General features: G+C 42.5%; 1 protein-coding gene across 2 annotated transcripts; it reads left to right on the top strand.

The window, feature by feature from the left end:
• The first annotated feature begins 892 nt into the window (after positions 1–892).
• LOC133145096 (copine-8) lies at positions 893–25,941 on the top strand. 2 transcript variants are annotated; one of them, XM_061268197.1, is made up of 20 exons: positions 902–1,262; positions 7,782–7,822; positions 8,439–8,485; positions 9,257–9,360; positions 11,057–11,096; positions 12,555–12,631; positions 14,816–14,879; positions 14,973–15,076; positions 15,205–15,309; positions 16,977–17,018; positions 17,535–17,610; positions 17,946–17,999; positions 18,074–18,135; positions 21,178–21,224; positions 21,413–21,594; positions 21,667–21,794; positions 22,165–22,267; positions 22,637–22,694; positions 22,758–22,831; positions 23,323–25,941. In XM_061268197.1, exons 1-20 carry the CDS (start codon positions 1,165–1,167, stop codon positions 23,509–23,511), a joined length of 1,695 nt encoding a protein of 564 aa, XP_061124181.1. In that variant the 5' UTR covers positions 902–1,164; the 3' UTR covers positions 23,512–25,941. The 2 variants fall into 2 exon arrangements, with proteins under 2 accessions (XP_061124182.1, XP_061124181.1); XM_061268198.1 differs by lacking the exons at positions 21,178–21,224; positions 21,413–21,594; positions 21,667–21,794; ... (2 more) ...; positions 22,758–22,831; positions 23,323–25,941 and adding an exon at positions 18,698–18,921 and having other exon boundaries at positions 893–1,262.
• The last annotated feature ends 548 nt before the right edge of the window (positions 25,942–26,489 follow it).

The following is a 26,489-nucleotide window of genomic DNA, read 5'->3' as shown; positions in this document are numbered from 1 at the left end:
GCAATTTATTCTCAAGCTTCATGTATTATGCATGTCCGTGGAAGCAACCGCTGAATTATGATTCAGTGGTTTGATCATTGTTGCAATAGAGTTCAAAAGTTGTCATCTGCTGGTATATATATTGACATGCCTTCATTTTATTCTGTATTGGGAATTTGAGATTAGCCAAAGCAGGAAAAAATAAAAGTTCCGATAAGCATTGTTTAATACATTTGTTTTGTTTTAATTAGTGCTTCCTTCATTAAGCTCTTCAGGAAACAAATACATCTTCATAATATCACACTCCTCCTTGTCTTGTCGCATTCATCACACAGTCTTTTTATCCTATGCCAGCGGGAGGGTATTTTCAGTCCATTAAATCAGATGCACAGCAAAAGTAAACAACAAAGGGCGGGATGGATAATTGGTGTCTTGAAATAAAAAGCAGTAATACTTCTAATATTGGTTTAATAAAAACAAAATAGCATGGCAAGAAGAGTTTGTGTGCATTCATAGTAATAGAAAATTGCTACAAGATATTGTTCACTAATTAAGTATTACTAATTAAGTTACAGGATTGCACATTCGGTGTTAGCTGCTATGCTAACGTGTTTCAACGATAATATGCATTAATCCAGTGCATTTTTCTGTATTTTGTGCATACTTGAAAACACACTCATCTAATTATAAATTATATATATATAATATTTTTATAATATATATGATTATAATAAAAAATACTCTCAATTATATGAAGTGTATGAATGAATAAAAGTGAGTGAGGAGGTAATTGAGCGCGCATTCTTGGCTGCATGCCGACGTTTGCTTCCGCCGCTGCGTCAAGTAGTTCCTTCCGAGAAATGTCATAATGTCAGATTCCGTCGACAGCTCGGACGTACTTATTAATCGTCACAATAATACTTTATTACTTAAAAAATAGATATATAGACAACTTAAGTGTGTAGGAAGTGCCGGAAAGAAGGTGGGCGTGTCGTGACGTCACAACTCCCCAGCCTGCAGCTGTCATCTGTCAGCGGTTCCCTGGTTTTGGTTCACGCCGGGGACGGCTCACATTCCACCGCGTAGCTCATTCGCCGCCGTCCGCTGAGGAGAGAAAAACCGGGCGGACCATAACAGAACAGCAAAGTGGCGTGAAATCTTTTTTTCTTTCAATTTTGGGACAGGATGAACAGCAGTTTCTTGAGCATGGCGTCGATCGGCGAGTTCGACCCGCTCAACGCGTCGATACCTGCCACCAAAGTTGAAATCACAGTTTCCTGCAGGTAAGAATATTTCCATGTAAATAACCATTTCCGTTCTGTTCTTCGTCAATGGCGTCAACTTTCCGTGTGTCATTCAACCTCCTTTAAAGTTGACAACGTATAAATGTCGCAAACAAGTTTTCAAAACAAGCTCTCGTGACGTCATAAACAGAACAAGCGAAAGTAAAGTCAAGACAATGAAGTCTTTGTTGTTGTGACGTTTCCCGGCTGCCATTGCTGCCGCTGGGCTGTTGCAATGCAAAATATGAGCATGTGTTGGACAGAAGGAACGTGGGCGTGTTTTGTGACATTGAAAAGAAAGAAGGCTGCAATGGTGTGGATTTTAACCTCTGTTGTAAACATGTCTTTGGGTGGGGATTTCCTCTGGGGTACGGTGAGGTCCCCAGTGGCTTTTCCAGGATCGAAAACAAAACAGAATACTCCTTCAATATCTTTAAAGTGGATATTTAAAACATCTACTGTGCTGCTTTGGATATGTAATGATGCTTTGGAGCAATTTGTCTCATATATTTCCAGACGGCTCCCAAATGGAATTCCAATTAAGAATTTTATCCCTATCAAATAAAAGGGGCACATTTTACGAGTTTGATCTCTGTAACCTCTTTTATTTATATCCTCATCATTCTGTCGTATCTGAGAGTTCTGTTGTGGGACGTCTAATGTGACTGCTTCACAGTCTGCGGATCTGGGATTGAATCCCTCGATCTGCCTCTGCTTGTTTTCACCCAGCTTCCTCTTCCCGACCTGAATTGGAGGAAGTACGAGAGAAAAAATGGATGGATAATAATAGCCATTGCCTTTCTGAGAAAGATGTTACGGTCCGACAGATTATATGAACGTGTTTTGGCCGAATTTGCTCATGTCTGAGTCACCTGGATTCTCAGCCCTTCAGTAGGGTGTGTGTGTGGGGGGGGGGGGGGGGGCAGGGGGGGTCGCCGCGTTTGTTTTGGTGGCCATCCACCCACCTCCAACCTGAGGCAGCGCTGAAATGCCATCGCTCTACAAATGTCGTGGTTTTTTTTTTTCTCTTCACACCAGCCAGCGTACAAAGTCGCCATGGTTACGCAGGTTTTGAAGTTATTGTGTGCGAGGTGACAATAGGGAGGGAGTGCCAAATCTTATTCAGTAGAGATATATTAATATAATGGGGCTAATAGCGTGACACAAATGATCATATCTGTATTTCACAGAGGCGTCTAATTAGTGCGAAAAATATGCCACAAGGGATTTTTCCAAAGAAAATCGCGGCGCTTTTGAGAAAACCTTTTGTTTTGGATAAAAAAGCGACATGAATCATCTCTTGACTTCTATTTATTGATTACATATTCAAAATTAATGGACTGCAGTGTGGAGAGAGTCAGGCCCGCTGCCGGGAATACGGAGCAATCCGACCGAAACGTATTTGGATAATGTTTCTGATTCTAAGGGGATTGTAAATTATGCCGATCGATACCCGAGAAGTAGAAGTAGAAGAAGTAGCGTACGGACAAAACAACCAAGTGGTACGCTTTTAGTTCAGGTTGTTTAGGTGGAATAATAATTAGATTTATATTGTGACAACACAGCGGTGTATTCTGCCGATAAATTCAATAAATTAAAAAAAACTAGTTGATATTACTTGTGGACATTTTGTGTTCTTTGCTCATTTAAAATCCGCCATTGCTAGTTAGCGCCGGTTCTAACGCCTTCATTAGTTTTTAAAAATAAACTCGGGCGCCGGTTTTATCACTTTAATGAACAATGTACTAAATGGCCGGGCACACAAGCTAACCGTTAGCCGTGCTAAACTAAGCGCACAGCAGCCAATCCCGCAATGGCATTTTCTGACTCCCACGTCACTCACCGGACCCTGACCTTCCTTTTAAAGTCATATAGACAAACAAACAAAAAAGATCTGTTGGGTAAAAATAGAAAATGAAAGAAGCTAGCATACTCCTCCGCTAAGAACTTGCAGCTGCTGCAATAGCACAGTGCACAGAAGCTATTCTTCACTCATAAAGTGAAGATTCAATTACTCCGAGGTGGAGTTATTGTCTGCTTCATAGGGCCGAGGGGACTCTGTCATGGAGAACGGCCTCGAGTACAAATATTTGATTGTACCCGTCCGCAAAAATGCAGGAGTTTTAAAGCTACCGTAATTTTCAGACTATAAATTGCGGTTTTTTTTCATAGTTTGTGTGGGGGGGCGACTTATACTCAGGAGCGACTTATATACATATATATGTTTTTTTTTCACTTTTTTGGGCATTTTATGGCTGGTGCGATTTATACTCCGGTGCGACTTATAGTCCGAAAATTACGGTAGCTTGGCTTTTAATTAAACGGCTTAGGGTTAGATATGAAAAATCTGGTTCAGTAAAATGTATATATTTTTTATCCTCCCCACTGTTGCATCTTATAAAAAGAGATATACAGGCTGTTCTTTGGTTGGCTTCTTGACAGTTTTCTTTTTTCTTTCACACCGCTGAGGAAATGTTTTTCTGTCAGCCAACCCCCCCCCCCCCCCCCCATCTCGCTCTGACTTTTCGTGCCAGGGGCTTAGCACTGTCAGCAAACTTTGTAGCTGTTGACAATAATAACACGCAGGTTCTCAGATATTCTCTATGGTGTCGAAAAAAATAAAAGTTGAAGAAGAAAACATGCCCGTATTGCTGTTGACACAATAAAATCTTGTGAGATTTGAAATTCAGGCTTAGCGATCATTAAAAGGTGGCTCTCGCCCACTTCATTCTATAAGAAGGCATCGTATTGACCTTTTGTAGCCCTCCAAGAGCTTCACTAATGCTCGTCTTTTTTGAAAACAATACTGGGAAAGCGTCACGTTGGGGGGCGGCCCGCTGAGACCTGCGTCGGTTGCCAGCTCCACGCACAAAAGGATGCGTGACGACGACGTGGCCAAATTTTTCCACGTCTGTTTACAGGTGGTCCTTAGCAGCAGGGAGCTCGCTTGGTTTTGACCGAGAACACAAAAAAGGCATCGGCAATCAGTCCGACAGCGCTACGACGTATCGAAGAAAGCTTTCAAGGCGGCCACGAATTGATCTCTTGGATTGGTCCATTGTGTCTTATGTTGGATTGTGAGCGGAGCGCTATGTGCGTTTGTCTCGCAGGCCCAAATAGTGTTGTGTAATCGGGTTTTTGCCTTTCAGACCCAAGGCTGTAAAGATTTATGCACCGGGAGGAAATTACAATCGACCCTTTTCCCTCTGTTGCTCTTTTTCCTTTGACTGATTTGCTACGCTTGTGTTTGTGTGTGTGTATTGCAAAACTTCAGTGAAGTTAATAGATCATCTCATGAAGCCCGCCGGTAGAAGTATTTTGAACTGGACTTCAGCCTCCATGCCTTTCGCATTATTCAAGAGATATAGCAGCACTTTATGTGAAATCATTGAGGTACGTTGACTTAGGGCTGGACGGTTACCATGACAACATACTGACCAGTATCGTCGCTTTGAGCTATTTTATCTCAACCGCGCTCATTGAACTATATTTCTCATTGAAGAACTTGCGATTAAGAAATCAATGAAGTAGCGCTAGCTAGATATAGCAGACAAGTCATTCGATTTCAAGTGGCACATTTCTCCAGGAGAATGTTTTGCTCTGATCGCACCTCATGAAGAAAAAGGGATTTTCTAGTTCCTTCTCTCGGCCGGCAATTCGACCGTGACCTGAAAAAGTTGGATCTGGGGAGACGGAACTAAATAGACTTCCACACATTCAGTCTGGAGACAGCATGCACACACTTTGTCCACGGTCTAGTGCTTATCCAGTTCAACACTCATGCTCACCTTGTGAGTATGACTGCAAGCACGTACTCAGTTTTGAATGTCAAACTCCCCCCCCAAAAAAATGGCTGCTGCTCTTCAAAACACATTTTGTTTAATTTAATTGGAGGACATTTTGGTTGATCCACTTAATTCATTTTAATTGGTTCCATAATGCTAATCAAAAGGGGTGCAAGAATTGACCCCTGAGGAACACCATATGTTATTTTAACAAAATTCCAGTGGTCAAACAATGGCTCCTTTCCCTCCTGAACTATTTTACGACTGTTCCATTGAGTGCTAGCACAGTTTCACACCATTTGTTTTTCCTGCAATTTGTTTTTTGTGTGATTAAAACATGCGGGAGGGAGCCTGGAGGACTATTGGGAATAGTTAATCATCTCCTTTTTCATAGCCAAACATTTATAAATGGCGTGGCGCACCTTAGTTAGCGTGTTTATCAGCCTTTCCGCCAGATCAGATCAGGAAAAGTGTTAATGGCATCGTTGTCATCATTGAGATGAGATCTGTTTGTTTTATCGGCTCTATTGACTCCACAATTAACAGCGAAGGGCAAATGGCATCTTGAAATGCCAATGCTCATAAGATAGGTGCTAATATGCCGCTCTGGAACTTTGTCCTGCGTTTAATTTCTTTGCCAACCGCTGTTTAAAAATAGCTGTACAGTATAACGACCAATATTAGGTGTGTAGTTGCGCCTAGCAACAGAGCAGAAGTATTCTCGGAGACGCGGTGCACGAGGGAACCCAACTGGGCACGCTTCGATGTTCGCAACAGGCCGTCGAGCACAGTACCTGCCCCCATCACGATTTACCCTCCATCACTTCTTTCGCCTTGCATTTTTTATTGATCCATCCGATTTGATGTGCAACTCAGGCCACCAAAAAAAAAAAAAAAAAAGAGGAGAGCATCAGCAGCTTGTATTTTTTTTTCCTCTCCGCTACTCCGAGAGGGCTGCCCTAATTCTTCCTGACAAGGCTCGGGGAGAGCCAAGAGAACATCTCGGAGCACGCACACACGGCAAACTGCACATCCGTCATGTTCGGCGCACATCTGCGCCGATGGCTTTTCCCTTAATTGCCTTTGGCACGTCGCTTTCGGTGCAGTTTAGTCCGACTGGCCTCCATCGACGCTTTGGGGAAACATTAGATATCATACAAAAATGATGATGGGAATTTATGCAGACTTGGGTTTTGCGTGTGAAGCATTTTTTGGGAGCGTGACTCAGCTCCAGCGCGTCTCCATCGTACGACTAATCCAGTGCTTATAACTAACACGTCAACGGGGAGGTTGATGACTTTCCACATTCTCGTAAATGCAAACAAATGAGCTCATGTCTTTTTTTTTTTTTTTTTTTGCTAAGTCCATGTACGATTAATCATCATGCCCCTTTTTATTTGGTGACTGTATAAGCGAGTGCTTGAAAAGGGCAATGCCATGCATTCAGGCAGATTGCAGAATATTTTAACATTTGACATTTAAACACGATTTCTAAATCGGGCTTGTTGACCATGAGCGATAATAAAAAAAGTGAAAGAACCATCGGAAAGTTCAAACCCCCCACTTTATCACTTTTTTTTTCCTGATTGTCAACCATAGTAAACAATTTGAAAGTGTGAAATGGCAGCACGTTTCAGGCATCCCAAAAAAATCGTAGAACTATTTGAGTCGGGCACCTTTTATCCCTGCAGACCTGTCTGAATCGGATGGCAGCTTTTAGTTTTCCACCCCCTGCCTTGGGATAAAAAACAGGGAAGGAATGAGAGAGAGAGAGAGAGAGAGAGACAGATGAATCATTCACGTTATCCTCTGAGGTGGAAATCCTGAAAATGTATTACACACACACACACATACACACACTGACAGGGGGAGCCCAGGAGCCCATTTGGAGTGCCACCACGCCTGATGCGCTTTGAGCAGCAGCCACTCGTACACCGTGGAGCTTTAAATATGCTCTGCAGGGGGGAGAATGTGGATTTTAACTTGTCCCTAAACTCTCCCCCCCCCAACCCCTTCCCGCCCCCGACTTGGCGTGGGAAACTGACGCCAAATTGATACTGACTACCGATTGGACGATAACGTCATATTCGACCAACCGGCCAATTGATCAATAATCAAAATGAAAAATGTTGCATTATTAAACAAACTGTAAAGTCACTTCTGTTAAATTCCCGATGGTGGCCTCTAGGGGGCGCTATTTCAGGGTTCAAGTTGCAGATTTGGACCTCGTTACACTTCTGAAAGAATAACTTGGATGGGTCGTGCGAAAGGACCTTTGGAGATAATCTGAAATATCCGTTCCGTATAGCTATCACTTCTCATCAAAGCTTTTTCCCGCACTGCACTGATTTAACCTCATTGACAATGGAGCGACCCCACTCTGCAAGATGCTTGAACTTTTTTTTTCCCCCTCTCCAGCAAATGAAGTACCATCATCCATCACTCTATCCTCAAATTAGAAATCGTCATTTCAGCTCACATGCTACATTCATATACCAGCCGGTTAATTTTCTCCTTCCGCTTTTTTCTCCTTACTCGTCCATCAGTTGCAAATCTCTTTTGTCCGCCGGCAAGCGCAAACAAACGAATATATTTCGTTGGCAAAAGTAGTCGGTGAGCTATGGTAACGGCGGCGCACGGTGAGCGGAATACGTAAATAGTCCACGTGTGAAAATCCACTCACTGGCGTGAGCCAAGCAGAAACTGAATCATGGATCTGTTTCCATCTCCACAGAAACCTGCTGGACAGAGACACTTTCTCCAAATCGGACCCAAGTAAGACAATTTTTTTGTTTTTCTTGCCAAGATGTAAGATGTTGATTCCCCCCACTTATTAGATTCCATAACATCTCAAATGCTGATCAAAAGGGGTGCAAGGATTGACCCCTGAGGGACGCCATATGTTATTTTAGCAGATTGAAAAGTCCTTTCCCTCCTGAATTATTTGTTTTTCTGTGCTACACTATGTAAGACGTAAACAAAGGGGAGGGGAGGGGCAAGCCAGTTGTAAACACGGCACAATCATGTCAGCACGTTGGCGGCAACCCGGATGACAAGGTGATGACGCTGACAGTTAGGATTAACGGAACGGTGGCGACCCGTTGGGGAAAAGAGCAACTTGAAACTCCATCCATGACATTTATTTTTATTTTTTTACCAATATGCAAATATAATACACACGTATTTGAAATAACATCAAAAAGCAAGGGCTATTATTTTCGCTTTTAGACTATTTCCGGGAAATCGCATAATACCCCAAAGTGCGTGTGTGATTGCCGCATTGTGTAAAAATGTAGACTATTAGGCTTTGATGTTTTCTTAGTAATGGCGACGGGAAGCAGATTGTTATACGTCCGTCGCTTGTTTTAATGTCGCGTTGTGTGTTTTTCAGTCTGCGTCCTCTACACGCAAGGCATGGGCAACAAGGAATGGAGAGAGGTAGGTCTTCAATTTTATAGATAAGGCCACGTGCACTTTTGTCATTACACCAGAGGCAAAAGTTTAGCTGAAAAAGTTTATTCTGGGTAAGAAAAACAAACAAAATTATATCACTATATTTTTTTAAATAATCATTTAATAATATATTTAAAATGTGTTATATTCTCACATTTATTTTCTTTAGTTTTTATTTTCTAAAAAATAAAAATTATTCTGGGTAAGAAAAACTACCAAAATATTTTTTTTTAAATAATCATTTAATAATACGACATTGAGCAATTATACCGATGGCCAAAAATCGGCCATTTTTTGCCGATTCATGCCGATTTACATTTTTTGCACATAACACAACACAACATGCCAGACACGTCCGTCCGTCGGCGCACATGCGCCACAATAAGTATTCAAATTCATAAATGGTAATGAGAGGCTAAATCTCTCGGCGCAATCATTTACGGTTATTCACGGCTCTGAGTAGTTCCGTCGCCCCCGCGCATTGTTAATAAGCTACGCTAAATGCCAAACCAGAGCTTGGCTGACCCTCATTGACATGATCTGTCAGCCGCTCGGCATTGATTACTCCGACGCTTGGTCGTATAATCGTCTCACCAGCCACTTTTCCTCCCCGAGTAGAAACTGGGCAAATTATGCGCATGAGTCACCGCCACTCTCGTTAATGGCCCGTTAAAACACTTATCTGGCTATGTTATTTGGGTGAATTAGTTCCATTTGAGGTATCAAGTGTCTAAAAATCTGGATTTTGGATTTCAGTTTGGGAGAACCGAGGTGATCGACAACACGCTTAATCCGGACTTTGTGCGGAAATTCATTTTGGACTACTTCTTTGAAGAGCGGCAGAACCTTCGATTTGACTTGTGAGTAAACGTTCTCGGTGATGATCCCACGTCGTTGGCTGCCACTTAAATCGAGTCTCCAGGCTTCACTTATATCCCCGGGTATCGGTTCAAAGGAACGTACGTGTTTTTATTTATTCTTTGGAGCCGAGCCCACCGGCTATTTGGACTTTGTGGAAAATGAATTTTGGCCTCTTTGCCTGCAGGTACCCCCCACCCCCCTCCCCATCTCCAATTCCATCCCTCATTGAATTAAGGCAGCATTTGGCCAGGTTGATTTTATTAGACACAGACTAATTATATTCTAAGGAGACGTGCCGACGTACCCGCCGGGATTCATAAAGTTATTCCTCGCTCAGATTTGATTGAAAGTCTTGCCTTTTTCGCCTGCTCGATAAGAGTGCCGAAAATTTCATCTCACCCGTCAAGGTAATGACTATTTTCCGCGGCGAATGACAGATCTATGTAGCATCCATCTTTTCGATTACGAGCATCGACCCGATGGCTTCTCTTCTCGTTTTTGGCGGCTCGCTTACCTGTAATAGCATTGAAGTGGGGCAGTTGGGAACAATTGTTGGGTTCAAGGTCTATCGATTGGAGCCATTTTCCTCTCCTTCTCGTTTTTCGTCCAAAACCGGGTGTAACGGAATTCAAACAGCATGGGGATGTGTCCCAGGGGCGTGTCTCTTTTTGTGTATACATGGATTAGCGTATCGTACATACCGTAATTTTCGGACTATAAATCGCGTTTTTTTTTCATAGTTTGGGTGGGGGGGGCGACTTATACTCAGGAGCGACTTATATACATACATATATATGTTTTTTTTTCCACTTTTTTGGGCATTTTATGGCTGGTGCGATTTATACTCCGGTGCGACTTATAGTCTGAAAATTACGGTACGTATATCAGCTAACCTCGGCTGTCACACTGTTGCTCGAGGCCTCGTGGGGGAGACGTTGTTATGTGTGTAAAGTACCCGTGTGTCATGTTTCTGGGGTAACCATAACAACCGTGACCTGAGTATGATGGCTGCGATATAAAAGTAGACAGGGAGAAGCATGTGACGCTTTCCGATTCTTATGCAGTTAAAAAAAAAAAAAAAAAATGGGAAAGACCACCAAATTGTCAGCATATTTTTAAATAAATTAATTAAATATTGTTTGATAATAATGACATTTTTATTTAATTAAATTATTAGGTATTACATTTATTTATTTAATATTTATTTAAGATTAAAAAAAGAAATGTTCAAGTCTGTGCTTGGTTGGCCAAACTTGAACAAAATATGATCCAACAAACGGCAATTCACTTTGAGCGCAGCTGTGAAATGATCTCCGATTATCGAGCAAATGGCCTGTTTGATTGCGCCCGATCCTTTCAAGTAGCCTCTGCACTTTACCGAGCTATTTCCCCAGCAAATTTTTATCTTGGCAGGTATTACGCGGGTGGAGGTGTGGATAATACCCGACCGAAAATCCCCCCGTTGCACAGAACATAGACGATACCCAACAATCATACGTGTGACATCCAATTAGTCCGTTTAGTGTCAGTTTAGTGGGGCAGTGATAACGCCAAGTGCATCCCCGCCACTTTTGGTGCCATTGCTGGTGACAAGCTGCTTGACCCAGTTATCCGTCTGCAATCTCCCGTCGTGTTGCGCTCTTGTCACCCCCCCCCCCTTCATCATATTGTAATCACGCTTTCCTTTCTACGCAGGTACGACGTCGACTCCAAGAGCGCCAACTTATCGAAACACGTGAGTACTCTGTTTCTGATCTAATCATGTTTTTTTTTTTTTTTTGGTGATGGGCCGCTCTTGCTAATAACGCCCATTAGATTCAGCCACACAACAGTAATCTACTCATTACACTGAGTGTGTTTATTATGTACTCAAGGAAAATACTCTTTGCACAGCTTTTGGTTCATTTGAAGACTCTTACGTAAACAAGAAGATATTAGCGGAACAATATGTTGCCTGTGTTAGCGTGATAAATGTGACTTTGGCGAAACCAGGGCTGTCAAACTCATTTTTGTCACGAGCCGCATCATAGTTTCCTTCGGAGGGCCAAAATATTTCAAAAAATGAATGGAAATAAAAAATTGCCAGAAATAACTCTATTTATTAAAAGTGAATTCAATTTTTAATTTAGTATTGACGCGTGAAGTTGATGTATAATTTATCTTTGTGGGCCACATAAAATGATGTGGCGGACCGTATCTGGCCCCCGGGCCTCGGGTTTGACACCTATGAAGTAACCTCGCTAGTTTTCAGTCCATCAGCCACCATGTCTATATTTTTTTGGGACGCAATCTCAATAATCAATTCGTCCGTCTTCATGAATGACAATTTGCTGTTGCTATCTGGGAAAATGACAATCCTTGCCGCACTGTCTCTCTTTTTACGAACTGCAACTGCGGTTAAACCTAATTTGCGGTGATAGATCATCGTAATACCTCTCCTAACACGAAGGTAATGATGGAAAATCAAATTCCAAGCCATCGTTTCTTCCCCACTGTGGCTTTTCTGTCTCTTTCCTCTATCAATGTCTTTCTGTTTCTCCTTCTCGCCATCTCACTCCTTCAATCTGTCTTCCCGCCCCCCCCTCCCCCTCGCCATCACATCATCTCGAAATCAATAATCCCATACAAGAAGAGACAGGCACGACGGCTCGGAGGAGGCGGCGCACTCGCCGGGTAGCCCTCTTAGATGGCGTGGGTCTCCGAAAGGGGGGGGGAGCAGAAGCCACGGAGCCGATCCATTAGAAGTGTTTTAACATGAAAGGTGTAGCCGGGTGAGAAATACGCAAAGCCGACCTACAGAGCTAAAAATAGATTTGGAAACGGTCCGTTTTTCGTCACATAACATAAACGTTCCTCATTCAGCGCCATTATAGACGGTCAAAGATATTAAATGGTTTGGCAGTGGATTTTTTTTTCTACTTTATTCTCGTCCTCTCCTGCATTTCTGTCTCTTCCAACGCAAAGTCTCATCATGTGCACTGCGAAAATTTAATTTAGCCGTAAAGGAGCCGAGCGGGGCAGCTGGAGGAAGACTCAATCTTCTCGCCAATATTATCTCCCAATAGGGAACACAAAGGGGTCCACGAAAGCATTTGGGCCCGTCTGGCGGCAAGCCCTTTTGGTTTCTTTCGTTGCTTTTTTGCCCCTGAATACTGAGTCAATGCGCTTTTTAAAATTGCTTCTTCTTTGTCAGGACTTTCTGGGCCAGGCCTACTGTACGCTCGGCGAAGCCGTCGGATCTTTGGGCAGCCGCTTAGAAAAGCCTCTCGGGTGAGTCCGCCTCAGCAATACTTAATAATAATAATGAATAATATAAATAATTAGAAAATAATGGTATAAATAATAGAATAATAAAATAATTACAGTCAAGCTAATCGCTAGTGCTGGTCTTGAGATGATTGACAGAAATTAGATGAAGCAAGTCGCACAGGTGGTGAGACTTGATATGCCGTCCGTGTTTTTTAATGCCACATTTGATTTGAGGGAAGGATAACCAATAATGTCAAGGTCTATTAATAATTCCGTATGTTTTTCCCGTGTGTGTGTGTTGGGGCTTGTCATGCGCACACCTGCTGCTCAACACATCAGGGGGAATCTCTGAGCATTTTAATGAGAGCTAATTAGGGCTAATTTCATTGTTGGATCAATTTCCGGTTGAGGTGACAATTGTAACACCGTCGGCAGGTGTCAAAAATTTCAAACTTAACTTATTGACCGGTCAATGTGGTTATTGCGGCTAGACGACAGTCGAGTGCCTTGAACGCGACGCTAATAGATCTCGCGAGGGCCCCTTTTTGACTCCTCGCGTCTGATCGACTTCAATGTGTCACCCCGACTCATTGTTCGGGCAAATTTGCATGAGCGCACTCGTGTTTTTGCGAGCGCCTCTCGAGACAACGGCCCTGGAAAAATTTGCATTTTCATCACCGAAAACATTCCCACTCGGTCTAACGTCCTTATGCCGTTGTCATTTGGTGACACAGATGACGTTATTTTCTATTTTTCACCCAGAGCGAGGTTGGGCTACTCCCGCAGTCTGTCTAGTCTCTTAAATAAATAAAATATAGCAAAAATAGATTTACCGGCAAGAGCACACATTTGTCTGGAAGTCAAGCGAGGTCCTGCAGCATGCGGAGAATTTTTTTTTTGTAAATAAGCACGTTGGTATTCTCTACGCTCCCATTCGCTGATTACGAGATACACGGTAGCATCGTTGTCTTGGCTTGTGCTAGCGCAGCCCAAAACGTAATTACCTGTCTCAAGCTAGCCCCCTGATTGCAAATCCATGTCTCTTGATTAGAGGATTCACTACTTCTCCCTCTCGCACGCTCACAATCGGAAAGTATTCTTAGCAGCGCTTTATCGTGTCCAAACTAAATTTCTTCTTCAACATGACGCGAGTGGAAATATTTGTAATGATCACGTTACTCACTTCGCCAAACTCGCTCCTTGCTTTTAATTAAATTCGTCTTTAGCGGCACAAACAAAGTCGTTGACTCTTCTTTATTAGTTTACTTTTTACTTTCAAGGGCTACATTTGCCAAAAGGTCAAAATCTGCCATATAGAAAAAAATTTTTTTGATAGTTTTGCACCTCCCACGCATATTAAGACATTTCTCCAAAAGAGGCCAAGTGTGCTTGCTTCAACCTAGTTGCCCCCCCCCCCCCCCCTCACATAGATTTTAGCCGACAACAAAAACAAAACAGATGATAGTTGTTGAAACCCGCAGTGAAAGATGCCGCTGTGGGCACTCAAAGGTGCCACAGTACAAAGGCTTGTCAAAAAAAAAAACAGTTGACAACAAGCTGCTGTCACCCGTACATGCTTGTCATATCCTGTGCTCTCATCACAAAAAGGCCAGAGGGATTTTATTTACTCAACTGCAGACGGGAGGGGGACTGCTTTCGTCCTTGCGGTGTACTGTTGGCTGTTTTAATGAAGTAGTCAAGTTCTCCTTCAAGGCGATGTTTATTCCAGGAGCGTGGGCAGTGAGGGGGGCGGGGGGGAGGTCACACACATTTGCACTTTTCCATGTCGTAATTCTCCCTCTCAACCGTCCGCCTCGCCTTTTACTGGACGCCGTAGCCCCAAACGCCACGCCCGCACAACAGAGCGCCTTTTGTGACCACATTGAAATGTTGACTATGAATGTGCGTCTGTTTCGAGTAAACTAGTGCATTCACATTTTTTCGAGGGACAGTACTTGCTTTCAACCTGCACTTTATATACATCAATATAATATAATATAATATAATATAATATAATATAATATAATATAATATAATATAGTATAGTATAGTATAGTATAGTATAGTATAGTATAGTATAGTATAGTATAGTATAGTATAGTATAGTATAATATAATATAATATAATATAATATAATATAATATAATTGTTATTATTTTTATTATTATTTTCATTATTACTTTCAATGGGTGTGTTTGTTTACAGAGGCATTACCGGCAAGAAATGCGGCACGATCATCGTGACAGCCGAGGAGTTGAACAACTGCAGAGTGAGGGGACGGAATGATGATTGAATATGCTCCTTGCTTAATTGATGGAAATCGAATTAATTTATGCCTCGTCCCTGTTCCGTGTTTTACTAGGAGTCCGTTATGATGCAGTTTTGCGGGAACAAGTTGGACAAGAAGGATTTTTTCGGCAAGTCGGACCCCTTCCTGGTCTTCTACAGGAGCAACGAGGACAGCACGTGAGTTGAGGATGACTTTTTTTTTTTTTTTTAAGCAGGTTGGGGTTGTGCGATACGGGCGCTTGTGTAACCAAACTGACTTAGCACCCCCCGCTAATCTTTTATAGCCTTTCTCTCTCTCTCTGCAGGTTCACCATTTGCCACAAAACAGAAGTGGTGAAGAACACATTGAACCCAGTGTGGCAGGCTTTTAAAATCCCCGTTCGGGCTCTTTGCAACGGCGATTATGACAGGTACAGCCGCATTCTCTCAGCTATAAAATGTAATCCATTGTCGGGAAACACCTTGTTATTTCTTCCTTTCTGACAACAAGGAAATTGTTAGTCAGCGGAGCGCAAAAAAAACACATATTTGCATGCCGGCGGCATCTATTTGAAAAATCTGCACTGCTTAATTAGGCAAATGTCAAGTTATTAAATGGCATTATTTATTTGATTCAAGCTGATATCAGATGACATTTACAACATGAAAATGCTCATCATTCTTAACCTCTAGACTTTTTGTCCCGGAGTGTAGTTGTTGGAAAAAAAATGTCATCCACAGTGGGACTGCGATATTGTGAGCTTTTAAAAAAAAATATATTGTTGAAAAGTAGGATTTCATTTAATCAACCGAGCATTTTGCGCCGTGGTGGGTGTGAACTTGTTTTACAGCCAATCAGATGAACTGGAGAGTCGCTGTCCCTGGTGCTGATACGGGGAGTGGGCTATTTAACAAACTTTAAAAAAAAAAAAAAAAGCATCACTCATTGTCCGTTTCTGCAAATGAAAAGTGCGACATAGAGGGAAATGTCAGGTTTTTTTTGTCAGTCGGGCAGGAGTGCACCGCAGCACTTTAGTACAATGCAATTGTGGGCACAATAGGATTATTTGCGCGGCGGAGTCAAGCTAGGCCTTATCAATGGGTTACTCGGGAAACCAAAAGTGGACCCACTTCTACTCCTTCCCTCTGTGTCGCGTCTGTGATGTGAGATAAGAACTCATCTCATCTGGGAAACTACTAAGCCGCTTGTGTGGCCCACGCGAGAAACTACTTCAAAATATGCGCCGTTGTGGGTGTGAACACGGCGGAGATTTATAAAAATATCTATTTTAAAATAATATGCGGGTTTATGAGGACCCCGCTCCTTAACTTTATTAGACCTACTTTCCCGTAATGATGCTCATCCGGCCGCCTACGCCGAGCTCCGAGGACCATTAGCTCCGCTTCGGGTTTCGACTCGCTCGGCTTTATTGAAAGACGAGGAGGATGAAGAAAGGCTTCGGCTTTGGGTGTTTTCAATTAGACGCAATTTGTTTCGAGGGAGCCGAGTCGCGCGGCGGTTACAGTAAAAACAAAGTCAAGCCTCATTAGAAGCACCCTCGGTTTTCGTTTAATAAACGTCCTCACTCTCTCGCTTCTACTCTCTCTTCATCCTTGTTTGTTTCTGTTCCTCGCCTCGTGAAATATTGAGAGATAAGCACGATGATGATATCGGCCTCGGGCAGGCTAGTCTCCCGACGTACAGTAGATCCTCGTAAGCCGCGGCGCACGGAAATCGATGAATTACCATACGAGTATATGGCGGCAAGTTTGGAGATGGAGATAAGCTGCCGAATGGATGCTGTGGCGCCGCCGCCGCTAAAAGAAATTAGCATTTTTCCTATCAAATGGAGTCACGCGATACGCGATGATACATGGTTCCCGTTTTAATGAGGGTCGCTCGCCACGCGGCAAGCAAATAGATGCCTTTGTTGTTGTTTTTTTGGCAGGATTTAATGGCGCCGCCTTTTTGCAACAAAAGCATCGGCAGCCCCCGGAGCACTGCGGAAACGATTTTCATCAGGATCAACAGAAAAAAAAAAAAATCTCATTTAGATTTGAAGCAGGTGTTCATTCTTTTTATTTATTTTTTACGCAGAACAATCAAGGTTGAGGTGTACGACTGGGATAGAGACGGCAGGTAAATCTTGCACCACAGAGGTAATATACGTGTCTTCAGAGTTCATCATGAAGTCAAATGAATATGTGATCACAGTTAAGTCTCAGGGGTTGGGACGGGTGATTACATTTCGAGGAGAATTTTCCGACATTTTGAGCTGTCCATCTGCACAAATATTGCCCTTGTCATTTTAAAAATGTCAATTTAATATATTTTATTTATTTATTTTGATCATTATTTTTTTTATTTATTTTTTTTTTTGCAATTTAACATATAAAGCTATCAGATATTTTTTTTGTTATAGTCACATTTTCCAGGCTTGTTCACAAATTGAAAGCTTAACAAGCATTTGGAGTTTTATTATTGAAACTCCTCTTTTCAGCACCACCATTTATCTCTGAGAGAGAGCGCAATGACATTTTTTCCAACATTTCAATAGAACTCTTTGTGCTTTACAAATTGTAAAGTATTACATTGCATGAATTATCCCGCACACGTCTTGTCGGAGTGACTTTTTTTTTTTTTTTTCCCCCGCAGTCATGACTTTATTGGAGATTTCAGCACCAGCTACAGAGAATTATCCCGAGGGCAGAGCCAATTCAACGTCTACGAGGTGAGTGAGCGGCCATTAGCGATAATGAGCTTTCCGCTAGGGCTGAACACTTAATCGAATTCGAACCGATATCGCCGTGTAGCGGAATGCAATTTTTAAATTGGGGGGAAAAACTCTCTTTGCGTGTTCAAGCCATATTTTCCTCCTCACCTTCACTTGCGACACTCAATGTGAACACATCAATCCTCAACTTTCCACATGTTATTCCCCCCAGGCTCTCTCCTCACTTTGACCTTGCCGCCATATTTATAAGATCGTGTCGGAATTCAACTTGATTGTTTCCGCTTGCATGTGTATTTTAAAGGTGTGAAGGGCGTTAACATTTTATTTTCCAGGTGGTAAATCAAAAGAAGAAAGAGAAAAAGAAAAAATACCTCAACTCTGGAACGGTAAAAAAAAAAAAAAATCCATCAGTTTATCTTTGACACTGATCTAACCTTTCCTCTTTTTTTTCTCGCTCAAGGTAACGCTGTTGTCGTTTCTCGTGGATATCGAAGTCACCTTCCTGGACTACATTAAGGGCGGGTAAGTGAAGGACCGCGTTTTTATTTGGAACACGCCGCCTGCAAAATGGTTGGGGTCGTATCCCTTTAATGAGCCGCATCCTGCTTCTCCTCGTCTCCCGGTGGCCGACAGAGCTCGACTAAACACACGTAGCAAAATAGCCTGAAAGACAAACTCGTATTGACTCGCGGCGATTTTATTTTCGACGTGGATTTCCGGAAAATTTCAAGATGGCCGAATTTTGAGCTGCTTGGTAAGTGATATTTACATATATCTGCATGCAATTGGAATATTACCTACTTATACAAGCATATTTAAGGGGGAGGCAGTGCCCCTGCTGGCCCCCTCTAGCTACTCCAGTGGTTTAGTTGTATTTAACTTGTAAGTGCAATACATTTAATGTGCAGCTGTTTGTTTTGCTATGCTAAGCGCAGTATTAATGTTCAAAGTCTGTCTTTTTTTTTTTTTTTTTAATGACCACTTACTGAACTTTTCTTTTCTCTTGCTTCTCCGGTGATGGTTGTAAATGACAATGAAGGTAGCAATGGAAGTTAAATCAGTGTAAACGCTTCTCCACAAACAGGTCCAATGTGGAGGATTCCCAGACTCCAGCAAGTCCTAATCCACTTTGACATTGCCACGGCACCAGTGGGAAGTCCAGAAAGGCGTGAGAAGACGAAAGTCCGTCCTTAAAATTGAAAACATGACAGGATGCATTCCTGGGTGAATGCAATTTAATGACTTTGCTATATTTTTATTACCTATAGGATATTTATTTTTGCATTGACAATAAAAGACTTTGGTGTGGTCCTCGTCAGTTTTCTGTACATTTGACATCCACTAACATATAATGGAAAACATGCTAAATACATTTTGTCGACCCGTTCCAAAACCGCAATGAGCTCTGTCGGCCGCCGGTCAATAACCTCGCCACAACATGCCATCTGGAGTCGGCCAAATATAATTATGCCTCGCAAATATTCCCATGGGAGCGGCAGCCAGAATAACCCGGGCCAAAGTCAGGCCGACTTCCGACTGAGATCATTTCATATCTTGTTCATCTATCAACCAAATGTGACCATTTTTTTATTGACTGGAAACCACTGTGGGCTGTCCTATTACTTTTGTTCTACCTCAATTGAATCCCGTTGCTTTCCAACAATGGAGGTCCTCAAAAGAAATCAATATGCCATTGAATCACATGGCAGGGGATGCACACAGTGAATGTCACTGAGCAATCCGCTGTTCATTTTCCGGCCCGCCACGTGCGTACCTTCATCGTGTGTCCTCCAACTCCTAATGGAGAAATGTGGTCTCTCTCCACAAACCGGATTTTTTTTTTTTCTCGCTCGCTCTTTGCAAGTACCCCCGCGCTTGTTGCGACCCAATAAAGTGCCAAGTGGTGTATCACCGCTTGAGACCTAAATGGAGCGTAATGGTCCGCCGGCATAATGGAGGCCGACTTGTTCACGCAAACATGACCACGCTTGCATACACAAATACAGGAAAATCATTCAAGCCGTGTTCTGAAATCCCCAATGTGTGTCTATTTTAAAATTCCCTTCTATCTCCTATTAGTGCCCCCCACCCCCCCCTCTCTCTCTTCTTCTTCTCTGATTGGCAGCTCTTTACAGCGCTTCAACCCAATCAGCTAATTGCTCATTTGGACCTAATTAGGAGCGTGATCGGCTGGCTGCATAAATGAGTGATTTGGAAAAGGCTCCGTCTCAATCTGCAGCAAGTTCATTCTTTTCAAGGCGCTTGATAAAGCGTTGGAACCACCCACAAAGGAGCTTCTATTCACCAGGTCTCGGGTGATAATGAACAGTTGTTGGTCATATCTTTCATTCCGAGTGGCGCCTTTGATGGCTGCTCTGTCACTCATGGTGACAAAGATTGTCCCCAACCCCTCCCCTCCCCTTATTTTGCTAGCTGAATTGAAACGGGAATAGAAGCGGGAGGAAAGCGAGCATGGAGGAGATGTCATGTGTAAGAAGAGGCAGAACAAAGATTTTCTGGCGGTGGGGGGGGGGGGGGGGGGTAGAATTAGAATTTGAAAAGCTCATGTAAGCCCGTCAAGTAAAATTGAGATTCTCCTGGCGCTGCAGTCAAACTTCTTAACCCATATACGGACACTGTTAATGTTTCCCTCAAAAATCAAATCAAAGTTGGATCACTAAAAAAAAATAATAATAATAATAGAACAAACACCTGCCCAACGTGCCGAAGCAAGTGATTAAAGTCAACATTGCTCGGCAGCCAAGGTAAACGCTGGCTACTTTTGCTGACTGTTGTTGCCTAGCAACCGCCGTGGGGCCTGCCCGTCCAGCGGCGCCGCAGGTGTTCTGAGCATGCAAAGCCTTTATTCTTCAGTGAATTGTTGTGTCTTATTATGACAGACCTTTCTTTAAAAAAAAAAGAAAAGACCCTCTGGTCCCCATCATGACAACTGACGACATTTGCCTGCTTCTCAAAGCTCCTCAAGAAGAGTGTGACATTAAGTCATTGTCTCCTGTCGGAATTTTATTTCTCCCCGGAACATGTGTTTTTCTAATCTTCTTCATCGCCGCCGCCTCTAAGTGAGTTCTGTACATTTTTTTTATTTTTAAAATAAGTTGGCAACATTGATCACCGTCCATCCCTGACGTCCCCCTCCGTACCAATGAGTGTCCAGTCAGCACGACTGACGGCTTGTAGAGCCGCCACTTCTTCTGGCCCGCTGAGGTGACAAATGAGATGAAGCTGCCGGCTGCTTCCGACCGCGAGATGACATGTGAGCGCTGTGTTGGAGTGGCAGTGAACAGAAGAAGAGATTTGGAGAGGGCGGGGGGGGGGGGGGGGGGGGTTTGGTGCTTGGTGTGAAAAAATGATGACAGGCTGACCACATCCAGCCGCTCCACTAATTTCTAAGGTCCCAGTTTTGCTATTAACCGCTAAAAACTGCAGGAAGGACCTTCTGTTTGCACTCTCGACCAAGATAGTAAGATCGAGACTTTTGTTTACATGGTGATAAACGAGGCCGTTGTTGATTAATGATTCCCCTCCCTGCCCTTGTCTTCCAAGGACGCAGATTAACTTCACAGTGGCCATTGACTTCACAGCTTCTAACGGTGAGTCTTATTAACAAGCTCAATTGAAATTTTTTTTTTACTCCTGATCATCATGAGAAAATGAAGCTTCAAATTTGCTTCATGAACCAGTTTTCCATTGCACTGTTGGTTTGAAAAAAAAAATGTTTCATGAAGCAAATTTGAAGCTTCAAATGATGGCTTTTAATTGACCTGGTTTTCATGTCCAGGTAACCCAGCCCAGCCCACCTCACTCCACTACATGAGCCCCTACCAGCTGAACGCTTACGCCATGGCCCTGAAAGCGGTCGGAGAGATCATTCAGGACTACGACAGCGACAAGATGTTCCCCGCTCTCGGTTTTGGAGCCAAACTGCCTCCTGACGGACGGATCTCCCACGAATTTGCTTTGGTGAGAACAAATCAACTCATCAGTCAAGCAAAAGAAGGAAAAACCTTGATCATCTTTTTTTTTTCTACGTAGAACGGGAACCCTCAGAATCCTTACTGTGCAGGAATCGATGGCGTGATGGAAGCTTACTACCAGAGCCTGAAGTCGGTCCAACTTTACGGTCCAACTAACTTTTCCCCCGTGGTTAACCACGTCGCCAGGTACAAATTCCCTCATATCGTGTCTACTTTGCATGCTCGACTTGTAGCAGGACAAATAAGTAAATATCAATTACGCAAAATATTCTTGCGTAACTTTTGTGGGAACAAAGTGAGGGGCCCTAATTCGAGTCGAAAGGTCGTACGAACACGGGAGAAATTGGAAAAGCCTTATTGAGCTGTCGAATCGACGCTCGGCAGATTAACATCCTCCGCAGTAGAAGGAGGCGAGGTGGGAATCACATGACATTTACTCAGCGGGGAGGCAAGAAGAAAACAAAACAACTGTTTGCTGGAAAACTCTTCATTGCTGTTTTTATAAATAATGAGGTGGATGTAAACAAAAAGAGTTTATTTTTTTTATTTTTTTTAGGTATGCTGCATCCGTGAAAGACGGATCGCAGTACTTCGTCCTGCTCATCATCACCGACGGCGTCATCTCAGACATGGCCCAGACCAAGGAGTCCATCGTCAACGTAAGGGATTAGCTCAAACTAGAACTGGAATTTTTTTTTTCCCCCCCATCAAAATCGCCCACTGAATGAAATAGTGTTGTTTTGCAATGTTGGCAGCCCCCTCAATCCATCTCCTCCATCATTGTCGACTCGGTGTATTCCTGAGGGAAGCCCGTGTGCTTGTGAAATATATGGTGGAACACACACAACAACAACAAAAAAAAAAATTGAGAACGCATGGCTGAGTCTGGAGGTCGGCTAGCTTGATATGTGACCTTTTACAGAGAAACAAAAAAATAAGATCATCGCTGTAGGCTGAGGTCAACACGTTTTTTGTCGGTGGACTTCAGGGTCCATTATTTTGAATATTATAATTTTTTTTTTCCTCAGGCTTCCTGTCTGCCCATGTCGATCATCATCGTGGGGGTCGGACCAGCCGAATTTGACGGTAAGAAAAGCCTTGGTTGATTGACAAAGGCTGTGATTATTTCTTCTTTTTTCTTCCCATCAGCCATGATTGAGTTAGACGGCGACGAGGTCCGAATTTCATCGCGGGGAAGATATGCAGAGAGAGATATCGTTCAGGTATGTGTTTTAGCTTCACCACCGCGGTTCTCATTATCGGCAAACTAATAAGACCCGCTGACACGGCGAAGTTGCCATCTGGCGGCTAAAGATTTCCAGCATAAATTGGTCGCCCTTATGATCTTTATAATTGGAGGTGACAGCGGCTCATTAAGTGAATCGTCTCGTCGCTCCGTCTTCGTAACCGACAACAGAGTTACGCAATGGAGTTATTTACTGTACTGAATGACAAGTGGGCAAATCTAATTATTTTATTTATTTTGTTGATTTGCTTTTTAAAAATTGGATCTATTTATTTGTTTGTTTATTTTTTAATTGTTTTATTTTTTTATTATTTTTATTATGATTGTTATCACATAGATCAAACTCTTTTCTCATTTAAAAAAAAAAAAATATTATTGCCAACATACGTGTACGAGACCCGACTCCGGTTCAGCATTATAAAATTTGATGAATGGTGTTAAAATACCAAAATACTTTCTTCATTCTAGTTCGTCCCGTTCCGAGACTACATCGACCGGACGGGGAACCACATCCTCAGCATGGCCCGTCTAGCCAAAGACGTCTTGGCCGAGATTCCCGACCAGTTCCTCTCCTACATGAGGACCCGCGGTATCAAACCGGCGCCCGCCCCGCCTCCCTACACGCCTCCGGGACAGCCCATCCAAACACAAATATGAAGAAAAGGAAATCCGTTTGATCGTTTTTTCCAAGCCGCTCGATCGCCGTTCTCGTGTTCTGGAACAGCTGCTTACCGGGCCGGGAGATTGGACTCGGGGGGGGGGGGGAGAGAAATTCTATCTGTTTACTTCCACTGTCAAGCATTCCTGGGAAAAAAAAAAACCGGGATGACGACAAGAAAAGAAGCAGCAGGTTACTTTTGAAGGAATCTCACGGGAAGCTCATTTCAGCTGTAAATAACTATAACCTGTTTGTCTTGCTCTCAAACTAACCCACTGTTTACAGTAAGAATTTTTACTGTTCCTACTTTTATATTTTCACTATCAAGCCTGTGATATTCTCTCTTTCTCTGTCCTGACATGCGCGTCAGGTCTCAGCAGTGCAGGTCCCGGTAGCCCTTGTGTGCCGTACCGTGCCGTACCGGTGTTTTCTGAAGCTTTTTTTGCATGAGTGTAGCCTGGACCACGTGCATGCATAGAAGCGGCCCTGCACTACCTCTTCCAACCATGCGTCCGTCTCGAGGTGGGTTGAGTGTGCCACAATGTGACGTCTTCCTCGGACAATCTCCCGCCCCTCTCGATTGTGTTTCCATTCATTCCGACTTGCTAGTTTGAAGTTGCCAATATGTACGTCACATATCAGAATGTTTATTTTTGCCTTTTAAACACGACTATACCTCTGAGGTTAATGCCACGGTTGATATATTTGAGTTATTATCTGGGAAATTGCACTAGAAAATCGGCAGCTTTACACTTTCAAACATTATGGCCACAAATGAAGTTTTTTTTGGGGGGGGGGGGGGGAGTAAAAATTTGCAACACTAGATATTTTAGAAGAAAAAATGTAAAAGTGTATTTTTTTTTCCCCAAGAAAAAAAGGGGAATCTTTGCAAAAACAAAGACGTATTTTCTCGTATTTTTCCAAGTAATATTAAATCCACTGTTTTAATAGTTTAAAAACTTATTTGAACACATTAATTTCCCAAATAAAAAATAGGGTATTCCATACAATTTGGCATTTATACTTAGTCCAATGTAAAAAAAAAAATCTGGATTTTTTTTTGCGTGCAATTTTTGCATCGATTTTAATTGATCATTTTCTTAATGAATGGAAACACAGTTGTTTTCTGTCTCTTCTCGGCCTTGGCAGTAATGCCCACATGCTCGGGGGTTTGTATAAACGTACGTGCGTCTTTGTTCTCATATCATCATAATGTCACTTCTCATGTTCAAAACGACAACATCTCCTCTCACGTTGTTTGAGCATAAAGAGCCCAGTGGTCAAAAACGCAAAGAATATCCACATCCTGTTGATTGTCCAAATAAAATGTCTTTTCATTTTTTTCCTCCAATGTGAAGCGAATGAACGGTGTCTGAACTATTATGGAACGTTGATGATCAAAATGTGATATCCTCCTTCTATATTAATTGAATTTAAAGCTGTGGGACCAATATGACATATCTTGCTAACCCGTTATTGTTTTATATTGATTATGGTAGCAAATAGTGTGAACTGCCAAATTGTGACACTTTTTTATTGTAGCAGTGCCAACATGGCCGACACATGGAGGTGTGTGTGTTTGTATTTGGTCGCCCACTGCGTTCCACATCATTAGGACGGCAGGTCAGCATAAAGGAGCTCATTACAGCGCTCGGAAAAATCCGATCTGTTTTTGATCCGCTGCCACGGGGGTTCAGAGTTGACTTTATTTTTACTGTCACTTCCAGGAAGGCCACAACTATTTTTTTTTTTTAACCCGGCGCGACGCAGCCTCGCTCGGCCAGTGGTTTATATTTTTATGGGGAATTGAAATTTGAAATTGACAAAAAATAAGCTCCAAAATCAGAGTTTTTGTTAAGAGGTTCCTAATTTCATATTTAGTGAAAAGAATGTACTCGGATACAAAAATTTGAAATGATTTCATATGAGCTCAATTTGTGTGTATGTGCGCGTGTTGCCTTTCTACAAATGATAACGTGAGGTGTTTAACACACTAAAGACTTTTGTTTACTAAAAAGCGATCCAAATAATATATCGTATGCTCGTCATATCTTCTGAACAATGTGCACTATGTTTGCATGTACAGTTTTGACAAAGGATGCACCGGTTCGTTATTCTTTTTTTTTTTTTTCAATACAACTGTGTGTTCCGAAAGATATGAAAAATATTTGTACAAAAATGGCCTTAACTGATCTTTTCTGGAAATCGTGCGATGCCTTCTCTCGAGAAATGATTTTGCGTCAGTGTTCTATTGTGATTTCTTTGCACTTATTTTTGAAGAAGTGGAAATGCTTTTTTTTTTTTTTTTTAAACAGTGATTAATAATCGGAGAAAGCATGGCTGAATACTGATTGTCTTATTATATATGATAGATGACTATTTCTGTATTGAACTATGGATTTTTAAATAAATATTCATATGAAAAAGTGCGATTAGTCTGTGAATGAGGTCGACGCCTGCTTCGAGACTCAATTAGAGTGAATGCGAACCCCAACGGGGAGAAAGAAAGTACCAAAATACTCTACGTTTATCCCTCGGAGGTTGATTGGGCTTGGCAATAACTCAGCAGGCACTTTTGAGATGAGCCATCCTGATTGTCATAAAATCGCAAACTTAAATAGGTGAGCTCAGCACTACTGTTGAATCTTGTTTAATCTGATTTTCCATTACTAACATGTAATTTTGTTTTTTTTTACATTTAGGAGAATTGTTGGCGAGGCAGCAGATGGCGTCCAAAGATTAAGCAACACCAAGGTAGCAAAATTAATCAGACCCGATACTCAAGTGCCGATACCGCTTCCATGTGTGAATTTAAGCATGCTGACCACGTTAGACTTCCGTCAATGTCACACGTTTACATTCCCGACATTTTGGCAACATATGGATCGGCTGCCGATCATCTCACCTTACATTTATTTCTGGATGGTAAATTCTCTGAGCTTTAGTCATCGACGCATCAAGCGAATGCCTCGACGGG

This window comes from Syngnathus typhle, linkage group LG21 (genome assembly GCF_033458585.1).
Source record: "Syngnathus typhle isolate RoL2023-S1 ecotype Sweden linkage group LG21, RoL_Styp_1.0, whole genome shotgun sequence".
Taxonomy (NCBI): domain Eukaryota; kingdom Metazoa; phylum Chordata; class Actinopteri; order Syngnathiformes; family Syngnathidae; genus Syngnathus; species Syngnathus typhle.
This window is presented reverse-complemented; position numbering and strand designations above follow the sequence as displayed.